Source organism: Pristiophorus japonicus, chromosome 9 (assembly GCF_044704955.1).
Source record: "Pristiophorus japonicus isolate sPriJap1 chromosome 9, sPriJap1.hap1, whole genome shotgun sequence".
Lineage (NCBI taxonomy): Eukaryota > Metazoa > Chordata > Chondrichthyes > Pristiophoridae > Pristiophorus > Pristiophorus japonicus.
Genome location: NC_091985.1, coordinates 23,124,831 through 23,149,896, shown reverse-complemented (window position 1 = coordinate 23,149,896; position 25,066 = coordinate 23,124,831). Strand labels below are relative to the sequence as shown.

Below are 25,066 nucleotides of genomic sequence, written 5' to 3'. Positions count from 1 at the left end.
CTTTACCTAAAGATGCGCAGGCTTTGAGTAAAACATTCCTGGTAAAAGTGCAAGACCTCACATCTGCTGATAGTCACTCATGGCTTTTATAAATCAAATTTTACATAAATACATAAGTACATGTAAATCAATGTAATACTTACTCTTGCGGATCCCACAAGGTTGTTCCATCGTTTGCGGCATTGGTGCCCTCGTTGGTCGCCGATGAGACCACCTCTGCTATCTCGGTCCATATCTTCTGGTAGGCCTTTGGGGTGGGCTTCCCACGCCCTCCCTCTGTCAAATCACCCCAGCGTAACTCGACCTCCTGCAGGAGGAAGGCATTTGCCTCGTCCGAGAACCTCCTGGCTCTTTTGCGCCCTCCAATGTGCCCCTTCCCCACCTCACTACTCTCTCCAGCGTCAGTCTCCACAGCAAGCTGTGATACCTCCTCCTCTCCCTCCATTATAGGCCAAATTCGGGCAAATATGTGGCAGGTCATAGCTAATTTTTGTTTCCCTATTTGCTCTAAAATTCTAAACTCTCCCTCCTTCCTCCCAAAGCAGCCACACCACACCCACACACGCCTTCAGTCCCTCTCAGCTCCCTCTCTCTCTGTCTCCTCACATACCCATGTCATGATGACCCGTGACCTCCTGAATCGCAGGAATCGAGCGTTGCCATGCTGTTGCTAAGGACGGTGACACTTTACGGCAGAAGTTCAGCGAGATTTGAAGCTACCGTCCATTTCATTTCGCTCGCGGTAACGCCTAATTTCAAAAATGGAGACTAGGTGCTTTGAGAATGGGCGAGGAGCCGGCGATCTGAAAACCCATTTTTACCGCCCATGCCGGAAATAACGCCCATTTTTGGACAATATGCATAAAATGTCAAATCTAGCCCTATGTCCCTTCATCCAAGTCATTAATATAGATTGTAAATAGTTGAGGCCCCAGCACCAATCCCTGCAGCACCCCACTAGTCACTGTTCGCCAACCGGAAAATGACCCATTTATCCCGACTCTCTGTTTTCTGTTAGTTAACCAATCCTCTATCCAAAGCTAATATATTACCCCCAACCCCGTGAACTTTTATCTTGTGCAATAACCTCTTACGTGGCACCTTATCGAATGCCTTCTGGAAATCCAAATACACTGCATCCACTGGTTCCCCCTTATCCACCCTGCTCATTACATCCTCAAAGAACTCCAGCAAATTTGTCAAACATGAATTCCTTTCATAAAACCATGCTGGCTCTGCTTGATTGAATCATGCTTTTCCAAATGTCCCGCTACTGCTTCCTGAAGTTGAACTTCAGCACATACTTGGGAGTCCGCTAAGCCTTTATATTCAAAGCAATTAGGGATGGGCAATAAATGCTGGTCTTATCGACGATGCCCACATCCCATTATAGAATTTTAAAAAAAACTTCCACCTAAGCTTAGGTAAGTGGCTGTGCCCCGAAGTAGTTTGTGCACTCCACATTGGTAAAACAGAAACTCTACCTATGTGCATTTCACATTAGTTGGCTTGACGGTTCCTAAACCAGGGATGGGTTTCCATGTACATCAGTTATCTGGCTCACTATAGATGAACTCTTTCATTCATTAAAGAAGTGTAGGCTTACATGTGTTCAGATTGAGGTTTATAAGGTAATGAAGGGAAATGAAGGGAATAAACTGTCTTCCAGTTGATAGTTTGTTCCAATGAAGTAGGTCAGGGAGGACCAGGGGTCACAAGTTTATGTTGCAGGAGGCCAGGTCTAGGTTAGATGTCAGGAGGAGGTTCTTTTCCCAGATAATAGTGGGCCTCTGGAACAGGCTGCTGTCTCGTGTGGTGGATGCAGACTCGCTGAATTCCTTCAAGCGAGAGCTGGACCTGTTTCTGGCTGGGGAGGACATCACCTCTTACAAAAAGGTAGGTACTGCAGGGAATTCAGGGCCGGTGTGATCTGCTAGACTGGCTTCGATCGCCGAGATGGATCAGAGGGGAATTTCCCAGATTTCCTTTCCCCAAATTGGCTTCGGTTTTTAATCTAGTTTTTCGCCTCTCCCAAGAGATCACATGGTTTTGGGTGGGGTGGGGAGTGTCGATACCGTGGTACACAAGGTATCACGATTGCATGGGACCGACTGGACGGACCAGAGGGTCTTTATCTGTCCGTCATTGTTCGTTTTCAATCATTACCTTTTCTTCTCTCCATTTCTATAGCCAATGCTCACATGAAAGTTTCTGTTTTGTTCCGAGTTCTCAATATACCATTCGACACAATCTTCTTCCTCACTGCATCCCAGTATCAACATTAGTCTTAAACCTGGACTCGCTCTTCACTAGGATCTGAGAACTACCGATCTCCTTACTTCCCAGTCGTCCCTTCCTGCTACTATTTACAGGCCTTTAGTATCTCAAATGAATGCCAACTAGCCAGCACTTCTCGATTTATCTATCTCGTCTACTCTCACAATCTCTTGAACCTTGCAGTGGCCCTGCACCTAGGTTTTTCAATAATAAAAAGGGATTCACATTCAAGGAAGCAGCCACAATTTGTGTGGAGGTGGAAGAGTTGATTACAAGACTTTAATCAGTAGTAAGGATGAAGAGTCAGCTGAATATGGGACCCAGCAAAGATTAGGTCAGGAATTTGTGTTGCACAACGTGTTATTTTATCAGGTGCAAAACGAGGGAGGAAAATGTTAAAGCTTCAATATGTTCAGCAAGTGTTGTGGCATTTGGAAATGCACAAAAATTAATAATTCAAAATTCCTCATCCCACCTGATAGCCACTCCTTATCCTTGCTCAACTGAAGGCCTTGACTCATGATGTAGTGTAGTTTTACCAGCGACCACTGCTACTTATCTAAGTGGCTGCATTTCAGTTTGAGCTGAGACAGTGTATGTTGGTGAGCTGCTTAACCACAGGAGATAACAGTTGAGCCTAATCCTGTTCTCTGCAGAGTTCATTATACCAGTGATCAGGAGCAGGAATCTTAGCTGGTTTTCTCTCTCTTCCTAGCTTGGTGATGCTGTAGGACTTCCAAGGCTTCCTGGTGGGGATTGACTAACTCAGCTCAATTCAGGATCAGACCTGGGGCTATGGTAGCAATGCACATGGCGCATTAAATCATTGAGGAAGCTATGTTATTCTTTCTTAAACAAAAAGTAGACAGATATATTAAATGATATTCTACTCATGACCTCCACTACCTAGAAGGACAAGAGCAACAGGCGCATGGGAACACCATCAACTGCAAGTTCCCCTCCAAGTCACACACCGCCCTGACTTGGACATATATCGCCGCTCCTTCATCGTCGCTGGGTCAAATCCCTGGAACTCATTGCCTAACAGGAGTACCTTCACCACGCCCACTACAGTGGTTCAAGAAGGTGGCTCACCACCACATCTCAAGGGCAATTAGGGTTGGGAAATAAATGCCAGTCTTACCAACTATGCCCATATGTAGAGAATGAATCAAAAAAAATCACCAGAGGATGTCAGTAGTTTTTTTTGGGTTACTTTTTAATTAACACTAGAACATAAAGTAGACTGTGCTGATATAAGTGATCTTGAGCATACCTCCTTGTGCTGGATTGGTGGAACCAGGCTGTGGATACCTTCCCTGATAACCCGGGTATGGAGGAGAACCGCGCACCCTCTGATCACACTGGGACATGCGATGGTTGCCTCTACCATGTGGACCAGGCCTTTCACAGTTCACTAGTGATACAGAACATACAAGAGATCGATCTTACTCCTACACATCGGTCACTAACAAATTAATCAACAAGTGAATTCTACTAAACTATCGCTCTCGCGCGTTTCACAACATGATAAAAAAGATGCGGATTTTCCAAGAAGCCTTTAATCGTTTTTGTTTCAATTTTTCGGGGGGTGGGGTGGCGGGAGGGTGGGGGAGTGGAGTGCCATCACCCTTTGTTACCTAACCCAAACGTGAGCCTAGATACAGGTACAACATCTCAAATCCGGCAACTTTGGGACCGAGACCGTGCTGATTTTTGGATTTTGGACAAGAAAATCAAGAGCGTACAGCTGCTACCGAGACAGACAAAGTACTAATGGTGTCGTTGGTTAGGTCGGGTCAGGTCGAGGGTCATTCGGCAAGGCTCGGACTGATCGCACGCCATTTAAAACATAGAAGCGAAGCCAATAACTAGTCCGGCCCAACTGTTTTTGGACAAGAATTCCGGATTTTATTTTACTGATTATCAAATGGGATTTTCTAAAAAATGTCTGATTTTTGGACAGCTGGATTTGAGACGTTGTGTGAGCATCAGGAAGGTACTAATCGTGGGGCCATCACAATCAATGTTCCCTCTATTTTTTTTTTGGGGTGCGTGACCCCTTCAAATTTCCGTACGTGCGCAGTTTTTCCGTGAAGCCGGCAAGTGGCCGGCAGGACCTCCAGACAGCTGCGCTGCTGTGTAGCTTGAAGGGAACATTGATCACAGTCAAAGCTCGATCCTGTTCACACCCCTGGCCCACACATTTGCACTTCCATCGGGGGTCATTGGATACCGACCAGGAGCAGGAATCTTGGCTAATTCTCCTCTGCCTAACCCTAGGCTGCCGAGGCTAATTGTGCTCACATACCGTTGTGCTGGCTGAGATTAGCAACTCAGCTCAGATCAGGGATTGAACACTATTGAAAACAGATTAACTGGTCATTTATCTCAGTTATTGTTTGTGGAATCTTGCTGTGTACACATTGGTTGCTGCATTTGCCTATGCAGCAACAGAGACTGCACTTCAAAAGTACTACATTGATTGTGATGTGCGTTAGGATTCCCTGAGGATTTGAAAGCCGCTATATAAATGCAAGTTCTTCATTTCTTATTTACTGCCTTAAACAGTTGAATGTTTGGAGGAGCCTCTTGCAACACATAAGAATCATAGAATCACGCAGCACAGAAAGAGGCCATTTGGCCCACCATGCTAATGCCAGCTCTTTGAAAGACCTATCCAGTTGCTCCCCCTCCCCTGCTCTTTCCCCATAGCCCAGCAATGTTTTGCTTTTCAAGTATTTAACCAATTTCCTTTAGAAAGTTACAATAGAATGTGTTCCAGTGCCCTATCAGGCAGGGCAGTCCAGATCATAACAGCTCGCTACGTAAATTCGTTTTCCTCATGTCGCCTCTGGTTCTTTTGCCAATCACTTTAAATCTGTGTTCTCTGGTTACCAACCCTTCTGCCATTGGAAACAGTTTCACCTTATTTACTCTATCAAAACCCTTCAAGATATTGAACACCTCGATTAAATCTTCCCTTAACCTTCCCTGCTCGAAGGAGAACCCCCAGCTTCTCCAGTCTCTCCATGTAACTGAGGTTCCTCATCCCTGTGCACCCTCACTAAGGCCGTCACATCCTTGCTGAAGTGCAGTGCCAGAATTGACCATAATATTTTAAGTCAAGATGCTGCTCTATAATTAAAAATAAATTAATTTTAGTGTGAAAGTCACGTTGATGATATTTGGCTGCATATCAAACAGAGCTCATTGTAAACTTCCTGCCGATAGCATTTCAATTTGACTGCAGAAAAGTTCCATCGCTTCTCTTAGAATACAATAGTCCTCATTCTGCCACCTGAATCATCTAGGCTAGCACTTCAGTGCAGTACTGTCAGAGATACCATCTTTCAGATGAAAAACTAGACCACGATATTATATGCCTGTTCAGCTTGATGTCAAAGATCTGATGGCTCAAATAAGAAAGAGCAGAGAGTCCTCCTGGCCAACATTCCAATGCCACGAAAAGCAGATTAACTGGTCATTCATCAGATTGCCGTTTCTGGAATATTGCTGTGTGCAAAATGGCTGCCTATATAACATAGAAAATAGGTGCAGGAGTAGGCCATTCGGCCCTTAGAGCCTGCACCGCCATTCGTTCACTACCCCTTTCCTGCTTTCTCTCCATACTCCTTGATCCCTTTAGCCGTAAGCGCCATATCTAACTCCCTCTTGAATATATCCAATGAACTGGCATCAACAACTCTCTGTGGCAGGGAATTCCACAGGTTAACAACTCTCTGAGTGAAGAAGTTTCTCCTCATCTCAGTCCTAAATGGCTTACCCCTTATCCTAAGACTATGTCCCCTGGTTCTGGACTTCCCCATCATCGGGAACATTCTTCCCGCATCTAACCTGTCCAGTCCTGTCAGAATCTTATACGTTTCTATGAGATCCCCTCTCATCCTTCTAAACTCCAGTGAATAAAGGCCCAATTGATCCAGTCTCTCCTCATATAACACCCCAGCCATCCCGGGAATCAGTCTGGTGAACCTTCGCTACACTCCCTCAATAGCAAGAATGTCCTTCCTCAGACTAGGAGACCAAAACTGAACACAATATTCCAGGTGAGGCCTCACTAAGGCCCTGTACAACTGCATTAAGACCTCCCTGCTCCTATATTCAAATCCCCTAGCTATGAAGGCCAACATACCATTTGCCTTCTTTACCGCCTGCTGTACCTGCGTGCCCACTTTCAGTGACTGATGAACCATGACATCCAGGTCTCGTTGCACCTCGCCTTTTCCTAATCTGTCGCCATTCAGATAATATTCTGTCTTCGTGTTTTTGCCCCCAAAATGGATAACCTCACATTTATCCACATTACACTGCATCTGCCATGCATTTGCCCACTCACCTAACCTGTCCAAGTCACCCTGCAGCCCCTTAGCGTCCTCCCCACAACTCACACCGCCACCCAGTTTAGTGTCATCTGCAAACTTGGAGATATTACACTCTATTCCTTCATCTAAATTGTTAATGTATATTGTAAAGAGCTGGGGTCCCAGCACTGAGCCCTGCGGCATTCCACTAGTCACTGCCTGCCATTCTGAAAAGGACCCATTTATCCCGACTCTCTGCTTCCTGTCTGCCAACCAGTTCTCTATCCACGTCAGCATATTACCCCCAATACCATGCGCTTTGATTTTGCACACCAATCTCTTGTGTGGGAACCTTGTCAAAAGCCTTTTGGAAGTCCAAATACACCACATCCACTGGTTCTCCCCTGTCCACTCTGCTAGTTACACCCTCAAAAAATTCCAGAAGATTCGTCAAGCATGATTCCCCTTTCATAAATCCATGCTGACTTGGTCCGATCCTGTCACTGCTTTCCAAATGCGCTGCTATTTCATCCTTAATGATTGATTCCAACATTTTCCCCACTACTGAAGTCAGGCTAACCGGTCTATAATTACCCGTTTTCTCTCTCCCTCCTTTTTTGAAAAGTGGTATTACATTAGCTACCCTCCAGTCCATAGGAAGTGATCCAGAGTCTATAGTAATGGTTGCTGCAAAATGTTTTCAGCCGTGTAGTATTTTATTTCTTCAGTCCTGTTACTGATCATTTTTGTTCCCGGTTGTAGGATGTCCTGGTTCAGGAATTTCAGAAGCTGAAGTTCCTCATCAGCACTATTTGTGCAGGAAAGAAAAAAACTATACCAAACAGGCCCTGGCCACATGTAGCAGGTCAGTGGCCAGGGCCTGCTCGGTTATAGTTCTCTTCTTTCCTGCACAAATAGTGTTGACTTCATTTTATGCAAAAAGCTTTGGGACTTTTTAGAGATGTGTTGAAGCACTAGAGTAATGTAAATCTTTAAAAAACTGTGCAAAAGTTCTCAATGATTATGTTTTTTTAAAGAAACTGAACTTTCTCCCCCAAATTTATCAATAACATTTCTGTTCGTGCCATTCTTCCCTCCCCTCCTAGGCCATCACCCATCTTCATTTGGAATTTTTCAAATAAAATCTTTTTTAAAATTCCTCATAATTGAAACCCTGCAAACAAAGACCATTAATGATCACATATTTCATTCCATCTCTATGGTGTATACAATATAGGGAAGGCAGTGAACAATAAAATATTAAAATTCAATCCTGGCCACTGACCTGCTCCTAGTGGCCGGGGCCTGTTCAGTATAGTTCTCTTCTTTCCTGCACAAATAGTGCTGATGAGGAACTTCAGCTTCTGAAATTCCTGAACCAGGACATCCTACAACCGGGAACAAAAATGATCAGTAACCGGACTGAAAAAATAAAATATCACACGGCTGAAAACATTTTGCAGCAGCCATTACTACAACAACTACTTGCATTTATATAGCACCTTTAACATCGTAAAACACCCCAAGGCACTTCACAGGAGAGTTTTCAAACAACATTTGACCGAGCCACATAAGGAGATATTAGGACAGGTGACCAAAAGCTTGGTCAAAGAGGTAAATTTTAAGGAGCGTCTCAAAGGAGGAGAGAGAGTTAAAGAGGCAGAGGGGTTTAATAAGGGAATTTCAGAGCTTAGGGCCTAGGCAGCTGTTGGAGTGAATTTTCGGACATAGCAAAGCAGGATGGGGTAAGCCACCACTAAATGAACTTTGTACCAAGAAGCCTATCTGCTGTCCCTGATATGAACTCTGCAGCAACAAGTGACTCCTGGCCAGGTGCAGGCCACTGTTTCATAGAAAGCTTTGCAACAGAGAAGATACAGAGGAAGGGCCCCCAAACTCGCGCCATGCTATCAGGTTTCGCTAGGACTAAAAAGTTGGATGTAAATGAATTGCGTTGCCATATGGATTGATTGGTTGTATGTAAATGAATTGCGTTGCCATATGGATTGATTGGTTGTATGTAAATGAATTGCGTTGCCATATGGATTGATTGGTTGTATGTAAATGAATTGCGTTGCCATATGGATTGATTGGTTGTATGTAAATGAATTTAAATGATTGTATTCCGCCCCCTGTAAACTGCTTATAACCCCGCGGCACAAGGCACTCGGGGAGAAGGTGTTCGCAGATCGCGGGATCTCAACTCTTCTCCCAGAGCTCTGTTAGCAATAAAGTTGTCTCTCTTACTTTACTAGAGTCTATGTGAATTTATTTTCATTAACAAATTGGCGTAGTCGGCAGGATACCGCAGAGCTGGATAGTCTTATGGCCCAGTAGAATGGGATAGTAGTCAATTTCTGACCACCCAGAAATTATACTGGGGGAGGCGGCTGGCCGGCGAACTGGTATCAAACGAATAAAATAGATTAAGTAAGTAAAGAGACATAACTTGATAGTATGTGGCAAGAGTTAAGAAATTCAGACTGTAGTGGCGTACAACGCAGACTGAAAGTAAAGTAATTAGTGATGCGGGGGTTGATTATTTTAGTCCAATGTTCATAGAATGTGATATAGAAATCGGTGCGGAAGGAAGCTGATCACTCTAACCAAGAGCCGGAATCCGGTGGTAAGGAAACACGTTAATCTTCGCGAGCAAGACAAGAGGTCTCTGCGAGGTGAATCGTGGCCGTGAGTATTTAAGTTCGGAAATTCCATAAACTAGAGGGGAATACAGGAACATAGAATAAACATCTTCAATGGCAGGTAAGGAAACGGACATAAAATGTGGACCGCCCGGGTCCCTAATTAACTCTTACATGACCTATCGACAAGTCTTAATTTTTTAAAAAATGCAGAAAGAGGGCTGGGATGTATCCCAGACATTAGAACAACAACGAAATTGGATGGCAAAACAAAAGAAAGATAAAACCAAAAAGGCCGGAGTATTACTAGTACATCAGTTAGCAGGACTAATTGAGCAAGTAAAGAACATTAGAGAAAAAAGGGAAGAGAAAAATAAACAATTAAGTCAAGCACAAGGAAAATGTAGGGAATGGGAAAAGAAATGCCTGGCGTTAGAACAACAGATTCAGAACCGTTCCCAATGGGAGGGGAGAAACAGCCTCATTGCCCCCTTACGAAGATTACCAAGGTGAGGCAACAGCCCCGGATCAGGAAGATCTAGAAACCTTCCCGGCGGCACCAGTCACCAGGGGAGGAACTGCAGCGAATCCCACTGCAACCTATAAACCACTTACCCCCGGCGAGAGACAGCAGATAATGGCATCCCTGGGTAAATTACAACCCCGGTGTGCGAATACCAAATTTTGGGCAGAGCTGGATTCAGTTTGGGTGGGCCACCAACTACACCTGAGAGATATCCACCAACTAGTCTGAGCGGCTTGCCCGGCAGATTGGTGGAGAGTAGTGGCTGGAGGAGCCGCGGTAGCAGCCAATGCCGACTTTTCAGGGGGCGTTGGACACACGCGGTACCTTTAACCACCGAAGTAGATGGTCAACAGGCGGCCTTTGGCCCTTTTAAAACCGAGATCCAACCAGTTTTAGGTAATGCCCCTACTAATTGGAGTAAAATTACTACAACCAAACAACAAAAGGGGGAACGATTATTCCAGATATATCAAGAATGCTCCGGACAGGGAAACCCAGGCCGCGGTGACCGAGCATTTATCCAGGGATTTAAGGACGGACTATACGCTGCATACCAGACCATTATAAAAATGGGAGTAATTGTAACCCAGGATTATGATGAACTGGTCGAGTGGGCTAGTGGCGTCCAGGGAGGGGGCGATGAAAAATCCCAAACAAAGATAAAACAAGAAAGGGTTTTTGCAGCAGGGACGGGGGAAGGACAGAAAAAGGGGACATGCCATAACTGCGGGAAGGTGGGTCACTTTGCCAAAGAATGTAAGGGGAAACGCATGGAAAAACAATGTACATATTGCGGCAAAAAGGGACATTTAGACGCGACCTGCTATAGTAAAAATAGTTATCCTAATAAGGCAAGGACCCTGTCAGAACAGGAATATCAGCAGTGGCAGCAGTACAAAGCCACCCTGTGATGCCCGGCGGTCCCTGTACAAAGTAAAAAGGAGGGAAGGATATATGTGTCTGCACTAGTAGGGGGCCGACAGTGTGAGATGCTAGTGGACACTGGAGCCTCAATATCCATTACCAATCTACCCCTTCCCGTAACCGACAAAAAGGCTTTAATAAACGGAATAGATGGACGGCCAACACCAGCCTACCTGAGCACCACCCAAGTGGTGGAAATTGATCATTTATGTATACCCATGAGATTTTACGTATGCAAGAATCATGAGGGAACAATATTGGGGAATGACGTAATGAAGGAATTTCAGGTCCTGATTGATTGTGGCAAGGGGAAATTAACATGGTCAAAGGCAGATGGCAGTAAGGGAGATTTGGGACAGATAGCTCACCATATGGAAAGTTTAGGTGTAGCAACAGCCACAAAAACCAACTAGCATACCGAGACTGGAGTTTGGGCACAGACAAAATTGGATACCGGAAAGGGGAACATGGACCCTATTAAGGTCCCTGGACCATCTCATAAACCACACCGACAATACCCTATAAGACCCGAAGCCAGAACAGCAGTTGTAGAAATAGTAAAGGGACTAGTGGAAAAAGGTATCTTAAGAGAAACTGTTAGCACCACTAACTCCCCAACATGGCCAGTAGGGAAGTCAGATGGGAGTTATAGATTAACCATTGACTACACTGCTCTTAATAAGGTCACCCCCAAACTATACCCGATAGTGGCCAGTCCCTCCACAATTCTTGATGGATTATCCCCTGAACATAAAATCTTTAAAGTCCTGGACATAGCCAATGGCTTCTGGGCACTTCCCCTCGACCCAGAATCACAAGAGAAATTCGCCTTCACGTGGAGGATAAACAATATACTTGGACCCGATTACCACAAGGGTTCCATAATAGTCCTGCCATATTCCACCGAGTCATGAGCTACGTACTAAAACAAATAGAAGTACCGGCAGGAAATAGTATTTTACAATATGTCGACGACATATTAATAGCTTCAGAAACCAAGGAGGGACATCAGGCAACCCTATACCTGGTGTTACGAGCTTTGGAGACGGCAGGCCTTAAGGTCAATCCCAAGAAAGCCCAGGTAGGGAAAACCTAAGTCCTGTACCTAGGGTACTGCCTTTCAAAGGAGTTGAAAGAAATGCCCTCGGATAGGAAAAAGGCTGTCAAGGACATGCCTAGACCAGTAACGGTAAGGGGGGTGAGGAAGGTACTGGGTCTCTTTAATTACAGCCAGAACTTTATCCCTGAGTTTGCAAAGATTGCCGAGCCTATACAAAGACTAGTAAAGGGAGGAAAACCGGCCCTAGACCTTATAGAGTGGGGCCCTGAACAAGAACAGGCGTATAGTAAACTCAAGTCAGAGCTAGTCTCCGCACCTGGATTGGGACTGCCTGACATGGGTAAAGATTTCCACATCCACTGTAACAATGAAGATGGGTTCTATACGGCCGTGGTCACCCAAAATCACGGGGATAAAAGGAGATCTATAGCCTATTACTCCCCCGCCGAAGGTCCGGTGGTGACCGGATTATCCAGATGTATAGCTGCACTAGATTGCGCAGCTTGGGCAGTAAAAATAAGTGAGCCCGTGGTAATGACCGGAAACATCATTCTCCACACCAAACACACGTTGGTAGAAAACACAGGAAAACTGAGAACCGTTTCTAATATGAGACGGGCAAAGTGGGAAGCAGTCCTCTTACCACCCAACAAAGCAGTAACTATAATTAGAGATGTAGGGGAAAACCCCGCGGAGGGCATAGTGCAAGAGGGAGAGCTCCACGATTGCGGGGACGTGGATATGGACATGGAAGAGGATAGAATAAAAGACATGCCCCTTCAAACCGCAGAAAAAACCTTGTTTGTGGACGGCTCGCGAAAATACGTAGAGGGACTACCTCGTACCGGATGGGCTGTAGTTAACCAGGATCTAGAGACAGTCAAATCAGGGCGAATTAATGGGGGGTCGTCAGCTCAGGTGGCAGAATTGGTAGCCCTCACCCGGGCACTGGAACTATCAGAGGGTAAGATCGTTAATATCTATACGGACAGTAGATATGCATTCGGGGTAGTACACGATTATATGACAGCATGGGGGAGGAGGAGTTTTATCACAATCAGCGGACATCCCATAAAACACCAGCTGAGAATAGAAGCTCTCTTAGCAGCCAGTAATAAACCAAAACAGGTAGCGGTCATTAAAATTAAAGCCCACCAAAGGGAACCGGACCGAACCAGTCCAGATTGGCTGAGTCACCAGGGAAATCAAGCTGCGGACTTAGCTGCACAAGAGGCATTAGAACAAGAGGAGTGTGAGGAAGCCTCAGTCAGCGCCGCTGGGGTCCGAGATGAACAGATAAGTATCAAGAAACTACACCAGGACACTTCTGAGGAAGAAAGGGGTATGTGGACAAAGCAGGGCGGAACGCGAGGAAAAGATAACGTTTGGAGACGAAACGACAAGGTAATGGCGCCTGAATGCATACAGAATACCTTATTGGAGTTGCACCATGGCCTGTCCCATTCGGGATGAGAGGCAATGACCGGGAGTCTTGGAAGAGATTGGTGGTGGAAAGGGATGGGGAGAGATATTGACAAACATTGCCATCGATGCGTTGTGTGCGCACAATATAACCCAGGCAGGCCAATTAAAATTAAAATGGGACACCGGCCCCGTCCACGGGGGCCATGGGAACATTTACAAATTGATTTCACAGGTCCTTTGCCCCCATCCCATGGAAAAAGGTATTGCCTAGTGATTATAGATCAATTTACCCGGTGGGTGGAAGCTTTCCCCACACCTGATTGCACTGCCTCAACACTGGCAAGGATATTGACCAAGCAGGTGATTCCCCGATGGGGAGTGCCTCTTCAGATAGATTCCGACCAAGGCACCCACTTCACCGGGAAGATTGTAAAAACAGTATGCCAGCTGATGGGCATAAAACAAAAATTTCACATCCCTTACCACCTGCAGAGTTCTGGAATGGTAGAACGCATGAATCGTACTCTTAAGAACGCCCTGGCCAAGGCCATGCAAATGTCAGGAAGAACGTGGACAGAAGTATTACCTATTATATTAATGAAGTTAAGAGCCACGGCAAACCGGACAACCGGATTAACCCCTTATGAACTAATGACAGGAAGGGCGATGCAATTACCAGAAAGCATCATAACAGTTGGGGCCAACGTAGGCCCATTAAAAGACAAAATTAAACGGTATGTTTTGGAACTAAGCACTCAACTCAAAGGGATGCGTAAATTAGTAAGAGACAATCAGGAAGAAAGAGATGCTCAGAAAGAGCTTGAAAGGCTTGATGGCGGGACGTCGCGTCATGGTAAAAACATTACCTGAAAAACCAGGGTTTGCACCAAAATGGAATGGCCCATATGAGGTCATAATCAGTGGAGACAGAGGAAAGAGTGTATGGAAACATTGGACCCATTTGAAATTGTACAAAGAAACTAATGAGTAAACATAAGAGATGTGATTCATGATGATGTAACCAGGATACTTGTTTATGCACCCCGAACAGGTGACGACTGCAAGCAAGTCCAAATTACGGCTACTGTTAATGTGTAAATATTGTATTGTTTGAGCGTAACAAACATGTCTAAAATAGCGTATATAATCGCGTTACTCTATGTTGTCATGATTGTAAAGCTAATAGGATTAGAAGATAACTTGTTTTTCAAGACCCATATACGTTTACACGGCAATCGAACCGTGTGTTACCCACTAGCCTAATCAGTAGAGGCCCTATGACTTATATATGGCGGATACCTCGTACGCACCCTGTGAGGGACAAACGGGCGAATATAGAAGGGGTATACAGGGAAGATTCGTGGAATTAATAAATCCCACAGATCCTGTGTGCAGGGGGTCCCGGGGAAAGGACGAAACGGTGTGCTCAGACAATGCAAGCTACCCGCTTTGCTTCTCGGGGCAAGGATGGGGGTGTGTATATGCCCTGGTCCCCGAGAACGCCACCTGTGTGCAGACGCAGTGTGCCCATCAGCACTGTCGAGTGCATAGAGGCCAGTTTACTTGCACCTGTAACGAGCAAAGATGCCTGAACGTGACCGCAGGGAGGCAAGTTATCTGCGGTCAGTGCAACAGAACTCATGTCAGCTCAAACATGGGCATACCCGTTTGATGCTTACCAATTGGTAGGATCGGGCTCAAATTGAAGGGAGCCGAGCAATTGGTGGTATAAGCAGTTCACGAGTGTTAGCAACACCGACGTAAAGTGTTATAGAGCTAAGGAGGATTTGTGTTCCTCCTCAACGGCATCTTCAAGACTGCAACACCGACCCTCCCGGTCCTCTTTGCAGTAGGAACTATAGAACCACTCACTGTTCCATGCCCCAAAAGGGGGCATACCCGGAGAAGGATAGTAACACGGGCCATCAGCAAGGAATAGTGCCAGTTGCCAGCGTGATCACCGGAAAAGAACATCTGATGGGAACACCCGGAGACGCCGAGGAAGACGGAGCGAACGACGCAGGCACAGACCACTACCTATGAAGGGTAGGCGAGAGCTACAGGCAAGGCAGGGAAGTAACTTGCCTCGAAGGTAGGCACTGAGCCACCTTCATTGTGGTCATCTGGATTTCGTGACCATCCTCCAGGACCAACAGGGGGAACTGTTGGAGTGGATTTTCGGACATAGCAAAGCAGGATGGGGTAAGCCACCACTAAATGAACTTTGTACCAAGAAGCCTATCTGCTGTCCCTGATATGAACTCTGCAGCAACAAGTGACTCCTGGCCAGGTGCAGGCCACTGTTTCATAGAAAGCTTTGCAACAGAATAACTAACCACAAAAGAAGATATAGAGGAAGGGCCCCCAAACTCGCGCCATGCTATCAGGTTTCACTAGGACTAAAAAGTTGTATGTAAATGAATTGCATTGCCATATGAATTGATTGGTTGTATGTAAATGAATTTAAATGATTGTATTCCGCCCCCTGTAAACTGCTTATAACCCCGCGGCACAAGGCACTCGGGGAGAAGGTGTTCGCAGATCGCAGGATCTCAACTCTTCTCCCAGAGCTCTGTTAGCAATAAAGTTGTCTCTCTTACTTTACTAGAGTCTATGTGAATTTATTTTCATTAACACAGCTGAATGCACGGCTGGCAATGGTTGAGTGATTATAATTAGGGATGTTCAAGAGCCCAGAATTGGAGGAGCACAGAGATCTTGGAGGGTTGTAGGGCTGGAGGAGGTTACAGAGATAGGGAGGGATTTGAAAACAAGGATGGGAATTTTAAAATTGAGGCAGTGCCGGACCGGGAGCCAATATAAGTCAGCGAGCACAGGGGTGATGGGCGAACGGTAGTTAGGATAGGAGCAGCAGAGTTTTGGATGAACTGAAGTTTATGGAGGGTGGAAGATGGGAGGCCGGCCAGGACAGCATTGGAATCGTCGAGTCTAGACGTAACAAATGTTTCAGCAGCAAATAAGCTGATTGACTCAACCAATTGGATCCCATAAACTTTCAAGTCTGTGTCCCTTGGACGTAAGGGAGCGCACCAGAGGGAATGACCAGGGTGAGAGAAAGTAATGGTTTTAATGGGGACAAGGGCATCAAAGACAAAGGTGAGCGTATGATTAAGCAGATCGGTAGCTGCCGAAACGTTGTGGTGAATAGAGGGCCAAAGGCTAGACAGTTGGGAATTAATGATGGGAAACAAAGAACACGTACAATTGCCAAAGTAAATTGGCAACCCAAGGTGACAAGCGACACAGATAAAGAAGGCAGGGTGATTCAACTGGCATCGGTCACTCTATCCCCAGGCTAGAGGGAAGGGAAACACAGCATTCTCTCTCCCCACAGCAACCCAGTGACCCAGCTGGAAAGTGCGCACGTGTCGATGTTGGGTGAGAACAGGATGTGACGCCCTGCATGATCGAATAGCCAGCTGACAGACACGGTTGACACTGACATATAAAGAATGACTGCTTGGGTGAAGCAGCGTCTGTGGAACCTTGCCCCTACTGCCTTCAGCAGAGGAGTTGATAAAAATAAAAGTAGCAGACTGCAGTAAAAAGCCTTGTTATTAGCAATGCTGCCCTTTGAACAGAGGTTGAACACACAGAAGGCAAAGGTCGCTTAGTAGTAAAGTGAATATGCAGTCACTTCATGTCTTTTTTAAAAACACTATTCGTATCTAAGAATATATAAACTGTAAATATGTACAGCACGTAATATGTGCTCAATGCAAGCTGACCTTGAACCACTAAGATTAATCATTAAGTTCACCTTGTTTGTGATAACTGTTCTTTTGTAAGCATGTTACCAGATGGTATTTGCTTTGGAAAACAACCTACTGTAAACCACCATCATTACTTGAGAATCACCTCAAGCATGCACACTCCATCTGTATACCTACCTTCTTTTCTAGGAGGTCCTCCATTGTACATCCACTGTGGGACTGCAGGTACTTTGCGTGGAAAAGCTTCCCATCAAACACCTCCCACGGCATCAGGTCGACCATTTTAAATGGAAACCCGCAGGCACTATTAGCTGAAATGAGCACGGACAGGCCCCGAACAAAGAGGGAGGCCAGGTGCACAGCCCGAGAGTCCACACGGGGCACCTGAGAAAGAGAGTCAAAGATTAATGGCCGGACAATGACGGCAAATTATTCACTTGCTGCACTTACTGTGCGAAACAGTGGCTGTCAGCAAGGGGTCCATCTGGTAGCATCTATACTAACAGAATGGTCAAAGTAGGTTTGAGGAGCACAGCCAGCAAGGCACAGAAAACAATTTGCAAAGACAGTTTGTCTCTGGGTGAGGTAAAATCAAGGACTAAACTTCATGAGTGGCAGTGTTTAGCCTCCCTCGCTGATTTTGGTGTGGTAATACAGTCCGGTGCTTACACCTGTAATTGCATCAGGAGGATGGAGCAGTTATTTTAGTGTTGGCTACACAAGTTACAGGGTTAAAACTGGTCTGTATATGCTATCGGTTAAAGGGAACTAGTTGATGCAGAAATAATCTCAATTCCTCCATGAACCTGTCTGAGAGATTACGAGAAATTCTGAGCTCTCTCGTTGGAAGCAAGTGCAATCCTTTCCAATTTTTTTATTCGTTTGTTCTCAGGATGTGGGCGTCGCTGACTAGGCCGGCATTTATTGTCCGTCCCTAGTTGCCCTGAGAAGGTGGTGTAGCAGTTTGATACAGCGGAGTAGCTTGCCAGGCCACTTCAGGGGGCAGTTTGACACTTTAAACCAGACCCGGTAAGAGTGCAGGTTCCTGCCCTAAAGGACACGAGTGAACTCGTTGTTTTTTTTAAACCACAATCCGACAGCTTCATGGTCAGTTTTCCATGCTTTTTAAAAAGCGAATTCAAATTCGCAAAGCGCCGTGCTGGGATTTGAACTCATGTTCTCTGGATTATTATTCCTGGCCCCTGGATTACTGGTTCAGAACCATAACTTGATGAACATGGCTAGATAATGTAAAGGTGTTTCCCCCTCCCCTCACCCCCGCCTCCGCCCCTCAATGCAATCTTCTACGCTTCTCTCCTAAGGTGCTGGTTCCTGTTGGAGTAGACTAAACAAATTGACCATGGGTCACATACTACAGGTCAAAAACAACACTGCAAAAATATTGAATAGTATATTGGTTGTTTCCAGATTGTCAGAGTGGACAATACCAATCAGGGAAGGAATCCTGCCTCCTTACCCGGTCTGGCCTATATCTGACATGCCAATGTCTCAGCTCGTAGCACTCTCACCTCTGAGTCACTCGCCTCTGAATCACTCCAGTGCAGTGCTGAGGGAGTGCTGCACTGTCAGAGGCGCCATCTTTCGGATGAGATGTTAAACCGGGCCCCGTCTGCTCGCTCAGGTGGAGGTAAAAGATCCCACGGCACTATTTGGAAGAAGATAGTATCCTGGTCAATATTTAACCCTCAACCAACATAACAAAAAAACCTTCCCTTTAGTTCTTTCCTCCCCTACCCACCTTTTCCTACTCCTGCACTTGCTTAAAATGTGTTACATCTTTAACTTTTTCCAGCTCTGACGAAAGGTCATCGGCCTGAAACGTTAACACTGTTTCTCTCTCCACAGATACTGCCTGACCTGCTGAGTATTTCCAGTATTTTCTGTTTTTTTAACCAAAAAAACCCAGATTATCTGGTCATTATCACATTGCTATTTGTGGGAGCTTGCTGTGCGCAGATTGGCTGTGGTGTTTCCGACATTACAACAGTGACTACACTTCGAAGTGGCTGTAAAATGCTTTGGGACGTCCTGAGGTCATGAGATGCGAGTTCCTTCTTTTCTTCGTCATCCCGACAGCAGAATCATCGACTGTTCTTTGCAGTGTAAATGTGAGGAGCAGGCACACAGGTGCAAGCCCCCACAATCTGAACAAGCACCTATGAATACTGATTGTAATCTCCACCCAGAATTACCGCTTCCCTTTGAACAGCCTTTACTCAGGACTGTCTGTGGGGAAACTCGTATTTTGCAAATTGAAGCCAAGAAGGGAGGAAAAATAAGAAAGGGGAGCCTAGCAGCAGCTCTCATAATGGAGCAAAAATAACGTGGATTAAGTTATTATTACTATGGTTAATAAATCAACAGGCAGACAGGACGGGAAGGGGACTTCAAAAATCAGCTCAGAAATGTGTGGACGCAGAGTGCAAAAACAGAATACCAGGGAAATGATTTGTTTGGAGGAGTCGGTGACTGAATTCCGTGCCCGGGATTCCCGCCTGGCTCTGGTGAAGTTCACAATTCGAGCCCTGTTCTTCTCTCCCAGCAGAAGAAGCGAGTGCAGCCGAGAGAAAAATAAGGGAACAAAAGAAGAAAAGCCAGAGTGCCGGTAAACCGAGCGTTTCCCGCACAGGAGCAGAGAATGTGGCTGATCTGCAGAGGGCTAAAGACAATAGTCCGTCTTACGTTACATTAAAATGAAGGGATTCTGTCTGCTGGGTTATAGATAACAGACAGTAGGGCTTTGTGAATTTCAACTGACAGCAGTTAAAACAATACCAGTGTCCCAGCAAATTTGCTACAAAACCCACTGCCAGTTTCTAAACGTGTACTGTATTTCAATTAGGTTCCCCATTGACTTGTACAGTATGGGATGCAAATAGTCATGGGAAAAATCAGTGGAAAAATTTGCCATATAATCAGCATTAGGTCTACAAAAATCATGTGAAATGTCGGTAACTTCATGGGCACTGTGCACCTCCCTTAGCTTTATTTTTTCATCTTTAATTTCCAATTTTCTCCCCCCCTCAAGTGGCCATTCATTCTTCACGTGCCGATCCAGACAAAAGAGAGTATATTGGTCAGTTATTTGCCACAGTGGGCATCGTGGCTCAGTCCGATCCCATTCCCACCAGATGTCCACACGTCTGCACTTTCCACTGGAAGTGACTGGGAGCAGGAACCCCCGGCTCGGAATTTCTTCATCCTGGCCCAGGTGCGGTGAGGCTCACGGCAGTGTCCCGTACTGCCGCCCCGAGGCTAGCTGAGTCAGCACAGAGCAGGAATCACAGTGGAGTATAGGGTTCATTGCTACCCTGGGCAGTGCCTTTACCCGTGAGGCCCTCGGGGGAGCCAGTACAAGTCCATCACAAGCCCGCTAAATCGGTCAGTCGGTATGTCGACTACCCATTGCCACTTAACGAATCAAAGTGCGTTTCCACATTCAGTCACAACTTTTATTAACTTTTCTTTATAAACTCATCATTTTTCCACACCAAAATTCAGCCACTTCATAAATGCTTAAAGCAGTTAGCGCAGTGGAATATACGTGTCGGATTTCTATTCATTCTCAGTTTACCATCTAATCCCAGAGCCAGCCTCAGGCATGCTGGTGACTGGATTCCTTTACACACAGACTTCAATCTTATAAAGACCACCGTTCACATGTTCTTTAAGGGCTTAAAGCTTCTATTTTCAGTCGGGATTTCCTTCTCCTTTAAAACGTGTTCAGAAATGTTCCTATCACAACACATGGTAGGTAAACGGTACTAAGTAGTTCGGAGTGCATTACAAGAGTGTAACATATATCGACGGGGCGGGAGGAGGAGGATCAAACAGTATCATGAAGCGCAACAGTAAAGCTCAAAACTTTTTCTGCTCATCTGACCCCCAGATATGTTCCTGCCTTGAAAGAGATGTGAGGTATTTGTTACTCTACAAACACAAAATATGAGATAGGCTTAATGGCTCCTCTTGTTTCAGAATGATACTGGATTGTGGAAGGAGCTGTACAAGTGTATCTATCGCACAATTGACACTGAATGACCTGGAGCTTTAGTTTCACAGTCTGGTACTGGGGATTGCAATGCTGTGTATAGCTATCTTATTCAAAAGGGAATAAAATCACAAGAGCAATGTTAGCGATACTGACATGGACTCGCTGGTTTCGCCAAGCAGTTGCAACCCAGAAGTAAACGTGCCGTGGTTTCCTGAGGCTGGCTTGTATTTGATCACCTGTTTTTAAAACCAGGTCTTTCAAAGTCAGCAGGATTAGCGAAATCCAGCAAGTTTACCGCCAGGTTGTAGCCAGCTATGAGGCCAGCTGGTGTGGAGCCTTAGCATAATATAAAAGCAGAAAATGCTGGAAACACACAGGTCCACCAGTATTTGAATATTTCAAGTGTTGGAACATTTTACTACATTAAAGGCAGATTGTCATTGTTGAATAGAGAAAAGACAGCTTAACTTTATCACTGGAGGCTTTTTTTTTTAAGTCATGACTGATCACAAGATAATCACAGATGGGGAAGGCCATTCGGCCCATCTTAGTCCATCCTTCCAGAAAGACTAACTTTCTTCCCATTTCAGCATTGAATTGTTTCTTATATGATTCCAGGGTTATCACCTCCACTACTCTATCTAGACGTCTATTCCACATCTCCTTAACTGAAACTCTGTCTTCGACGTGAGTGTCCTCGACTCCATCCCGCAGCATGCCACCACCTCAGCATAAACTCAGCCCACCACGAGATTGAAAATGCCATCTGACAACTGAAGAACAACAAGGCCTCAGGAGCAGATGGAATTCCCGCCAAAGCACTAAAGCATAGCTGAGAAGTACTATTGGCGCGAATCCATGAACTCATTTCTCTTATTTGGAAGGAGGAGAGCATGCCAGGGATCTCAGAAACACTGTAATTGTGACCATCTTCAAGAAAGGTGATAAGTCAGATCGCGGTAATTACAGAGAAGCTTCCCTGCTGTCTGCCACAGGGAAGGTCATCGCAAGAATCCTCCTCAATCGCCTTCTCCCTGTGGCTGAAGAGCGCCTCCCAGAGTCGCAATGAGGATTCTGCCCACTAAGGGGCACAATGGACATGATCTTCACCGCGCATCAAATCCGAGAAAAATGCAGGGAACAGCATCAACATCTTTGACCTCACAAAGGCCTTCGACACTGTCAACCGTGAGGGATTATGGGGTGACCTCAAAAGGTTGTCACCATCCTCCGCCTGACAAGCCGTGATCCTGACCTACAGATCCACCACAGACCCAATGCACATACAGACCAGGGTCAAGCAAGGCTTTGTCATCGCACCAACGCTCTTCTCGATCTTCCTCGCTGCAATGCTCCTTCTCACCCTCAATAAGCTCCCTGCTGGAGTGGAGCCTCCGTCGCCTCCAGTCCAGATCCAAGGTCGTCCCATCCTCTGTCATTGAATTACTGTATGCAGATGACGTTTGCGTTTGCGCACACTCGGAGGTCGAACTCCAAACCATCATCAACACCTTCACCAAAGTGTACAAGAATATGGACCTTACATTAAACATCAGTAAGGCAAAGGTTCTCTACCAACTTGCTCCCGCCACAGTACTGCCCCCCGGTTATCAAGATCCATGGCAAGGCCTTGGACAACGTGGACCATTTTCCATACCTTGGGAGCCTACTGTCAACAAGGGCAGATGTCGATGATGAAGTCCAACACTGCCTTTAGTGTGCCAGTGCAGCCTTCGGTCGCCTGAGGAAGAGAGGGTTTGAAGACCAGGATCTCAAACCTGGCACCAAGCTCATGGTCCACAGAGCAGCAGTGATACTCGCCCTCCTATATGCCTCAGAAACATGGACTATGTACAGCAGTGGAGCACTGGAGAAGTGCTGCCTCTACAAGATCCTGCAAATCCATTGGCAGGATAGATGCACCAATGTCAGTGTTCTCGCTCAGGCCAACATCCCCAGCATCTAAGGATTGACCATGCTAGATCAGCTCCGATGGACGGGCCACATCGTCCGCATGCCCGATACTAGACTCCCAAAACAAGCGCAAGCTCTGACACGGCAAGCGAGTCCCAGGTGGGCAGAGGAAACGCTTCAGGCACACCCTCAAAACCTCCTTGAAAAAGTGCAACATCCCCACCGACACCTGGGAATCCCTGGCCCAAGGACCGCTCAAAGTGAAGGAGAAGCATCCGGGAAGGCGCCGAACACCTTGAGTCTCTTCACCGGGAGCATGCCGAAGCCAAGCGCAAACAGCGGAAGAAGCACACGACAACCCAAGCACCCCACCCACCACCTGCCTCACCTGTGACAGAGACTGTAGATCCCGCATTGGACACATCAGTCACCTGAGAACTCATATTAATGTGGAAGCAAGTCATCCTCGACTCCGAGGGACTGCCTGAGGAGAAGATGACATTGAGCGCTCTACATCTGAGAAGAACTTCTTGATATTAGTCTTAAATTTACCGTTTACTAGTTTGAACCTGGGTCTCCCTATCCTACTCTCGCAATTTAATTTAAAGCAATTTTCTGGACTTATCTTTTCTATTCCCTTGATTATCATATCTACCTCTATAAGATGACCTCTCAGATTTACTAAAATGGTTCCAGGGATGAGGGACTTCAATTATGTGGAGAGACTGGAGAAGCTGGGGTTGTTCTCCTTAGAGCAGAGAAGGTTATGGGGAGATTTGATAGAGATGTTCAAAATCACGAACGGTTTTGATCGAGTAAATGAGAAGCTATTTCCAGTGGCAGGAGGGCTGGTAACCAGAGCATACAAATGTAAAGACATTGGGAAAAGAATCAGAGGCGACATGAGGACACATTTTTTTTCACAATGAGGTGTGATGATCGGGAACGCACAGCCTGAAAGGGCGGTGGAAGCTGATTCAATAGTAATCTTCAAAAGTGAATTGGATAAATACTTGGAAGGGAAAAATTTGCAGGGCTATAAGGAAAGAGCAGTAGAGTGGGACTAATTGGATATCTCAAAGTGCCAGAACAACAATGATGGGCTAAATGGCCTTCTTCTGTGCTGTATCATTCTATGATTTTATACCTCCTTTGCAAACTGAAAAGCTAAGTTTCTCCAGTCTATCCTCATACCCTGACACGCAGGATCAGCCCCATGGCTCTTCATTGACTGCCTCCGAGGTTTTAATATCTCCCTTGTGCCTTGACGACCAGAATTGTGCACAGTACTCAAGGTGCAGCCTATCTACAATACTGTATAGTTTAAACAGGGCCTCTTCTGACGTATACTTGACCGTTTTAGTTATGGTGAAAGGTCTCCTCTCAAAACATTAACAGTTTACCAAGTTCTCTCTTTTAGATGTTGACATATATTCTATGTATTTCCAAAAAATGTTTTAATTGTTTGATTTCTATTTTTCCAGGATACAGTTTTCCTTTTTTTGCTCTATTTTATTCATTGTCTCTTCTTTTCTAAGTACAAGAGACTGTATTTCTATAGTTGATGCTGTTGGCAATATAATTGTTCATATTACGATTTTAAGACCAACAATGTGCTAAATAAAACAATATGATAGTCTTCATATTTACTGGAATAGTTCCAGCGATGAAGGATTAGATGGATCGACGAGCAGCTGGGGTTATTCTCCTTTGAGCAGGGAAGGTTAAGAGAAGATTTGATCGAGGTGTTTGAAATCTTGAAGAACTTAGATAGAGTAAATAAAGAGAAACGGTAACGAGAGGGCACGGATTTAAGGTGATTGGCAAAAGAACAAGAGGCCACATGAGGAAAAATCTTTTTTACGCAATGAGTAGTTAGGATTTGGAATGGGGTGAATCATAGAATCATAGAAATTTACAGCACGGAAGGAGGCCATTTCGACTGATCAAGAGCTATCCAGGCTAGTCCCACTTTCCAGCTCTTGGTCCGTAGCCCTGTAGTTAACGGCACTTTAAGTGCACATCCAAGTACTTTCTAAAATGTGGTGAGGGTTTCTGCCTCTACCACCCTTTCAGGCAGTGAGTTACAGACCCCCACCACCCTCTGGGTGAAGAAATTTCGCCTCATATCTCTCCTCTATACCCCTCCCCCCAATTACTTTAAATCTATCATCATCATCATAGGCAGTCCCACGGAATCGAGGAAGACTTGCTTCCACTCCTA

At 45.6% G+C, this 25,066-nt stretch overlaps 1 protein-coding gene across 8 annotated transcripts in view; it reads right to left on the bottom strand.

Moving 5' to 3' along the window:
* fam120b (family with sequence similarity 120 member B) overlaps positions 1-25,066 on the bottom strand; it is a 112,002-nt gene that overhangs the window by 22,047 nt on the left and 64,889 nt on the right. For 5 of the 8 annotated variants that reach the window (XM_070889152.1, XM_070889156.1, XM_070889155.1 and 2 more), the window contains 3 exons: positions 17,091-17,297; positions 7,888-7,990; positions 3,554-3,694 (listed from right to left, as the gene is read on the bottom strand). In XM_070889152.1, the coding sequence (XP_070745253.1) occupies positions 3,554-3,694; positions 7,888-7,990; positions 17,091-17,297 (451 nt within the window). Of the gene's footprint in view, positions 1-3,553; positions 3,695-7,887; positions 7,991-17,090; positions 17,298-18,442; positions 18,580-25,066 lie in introns of those variants that run through there. The other 3 variants (XM_070889157.1, XM_070889158.1, XM_070889159.1) reach the window with 3 other exon arrangements.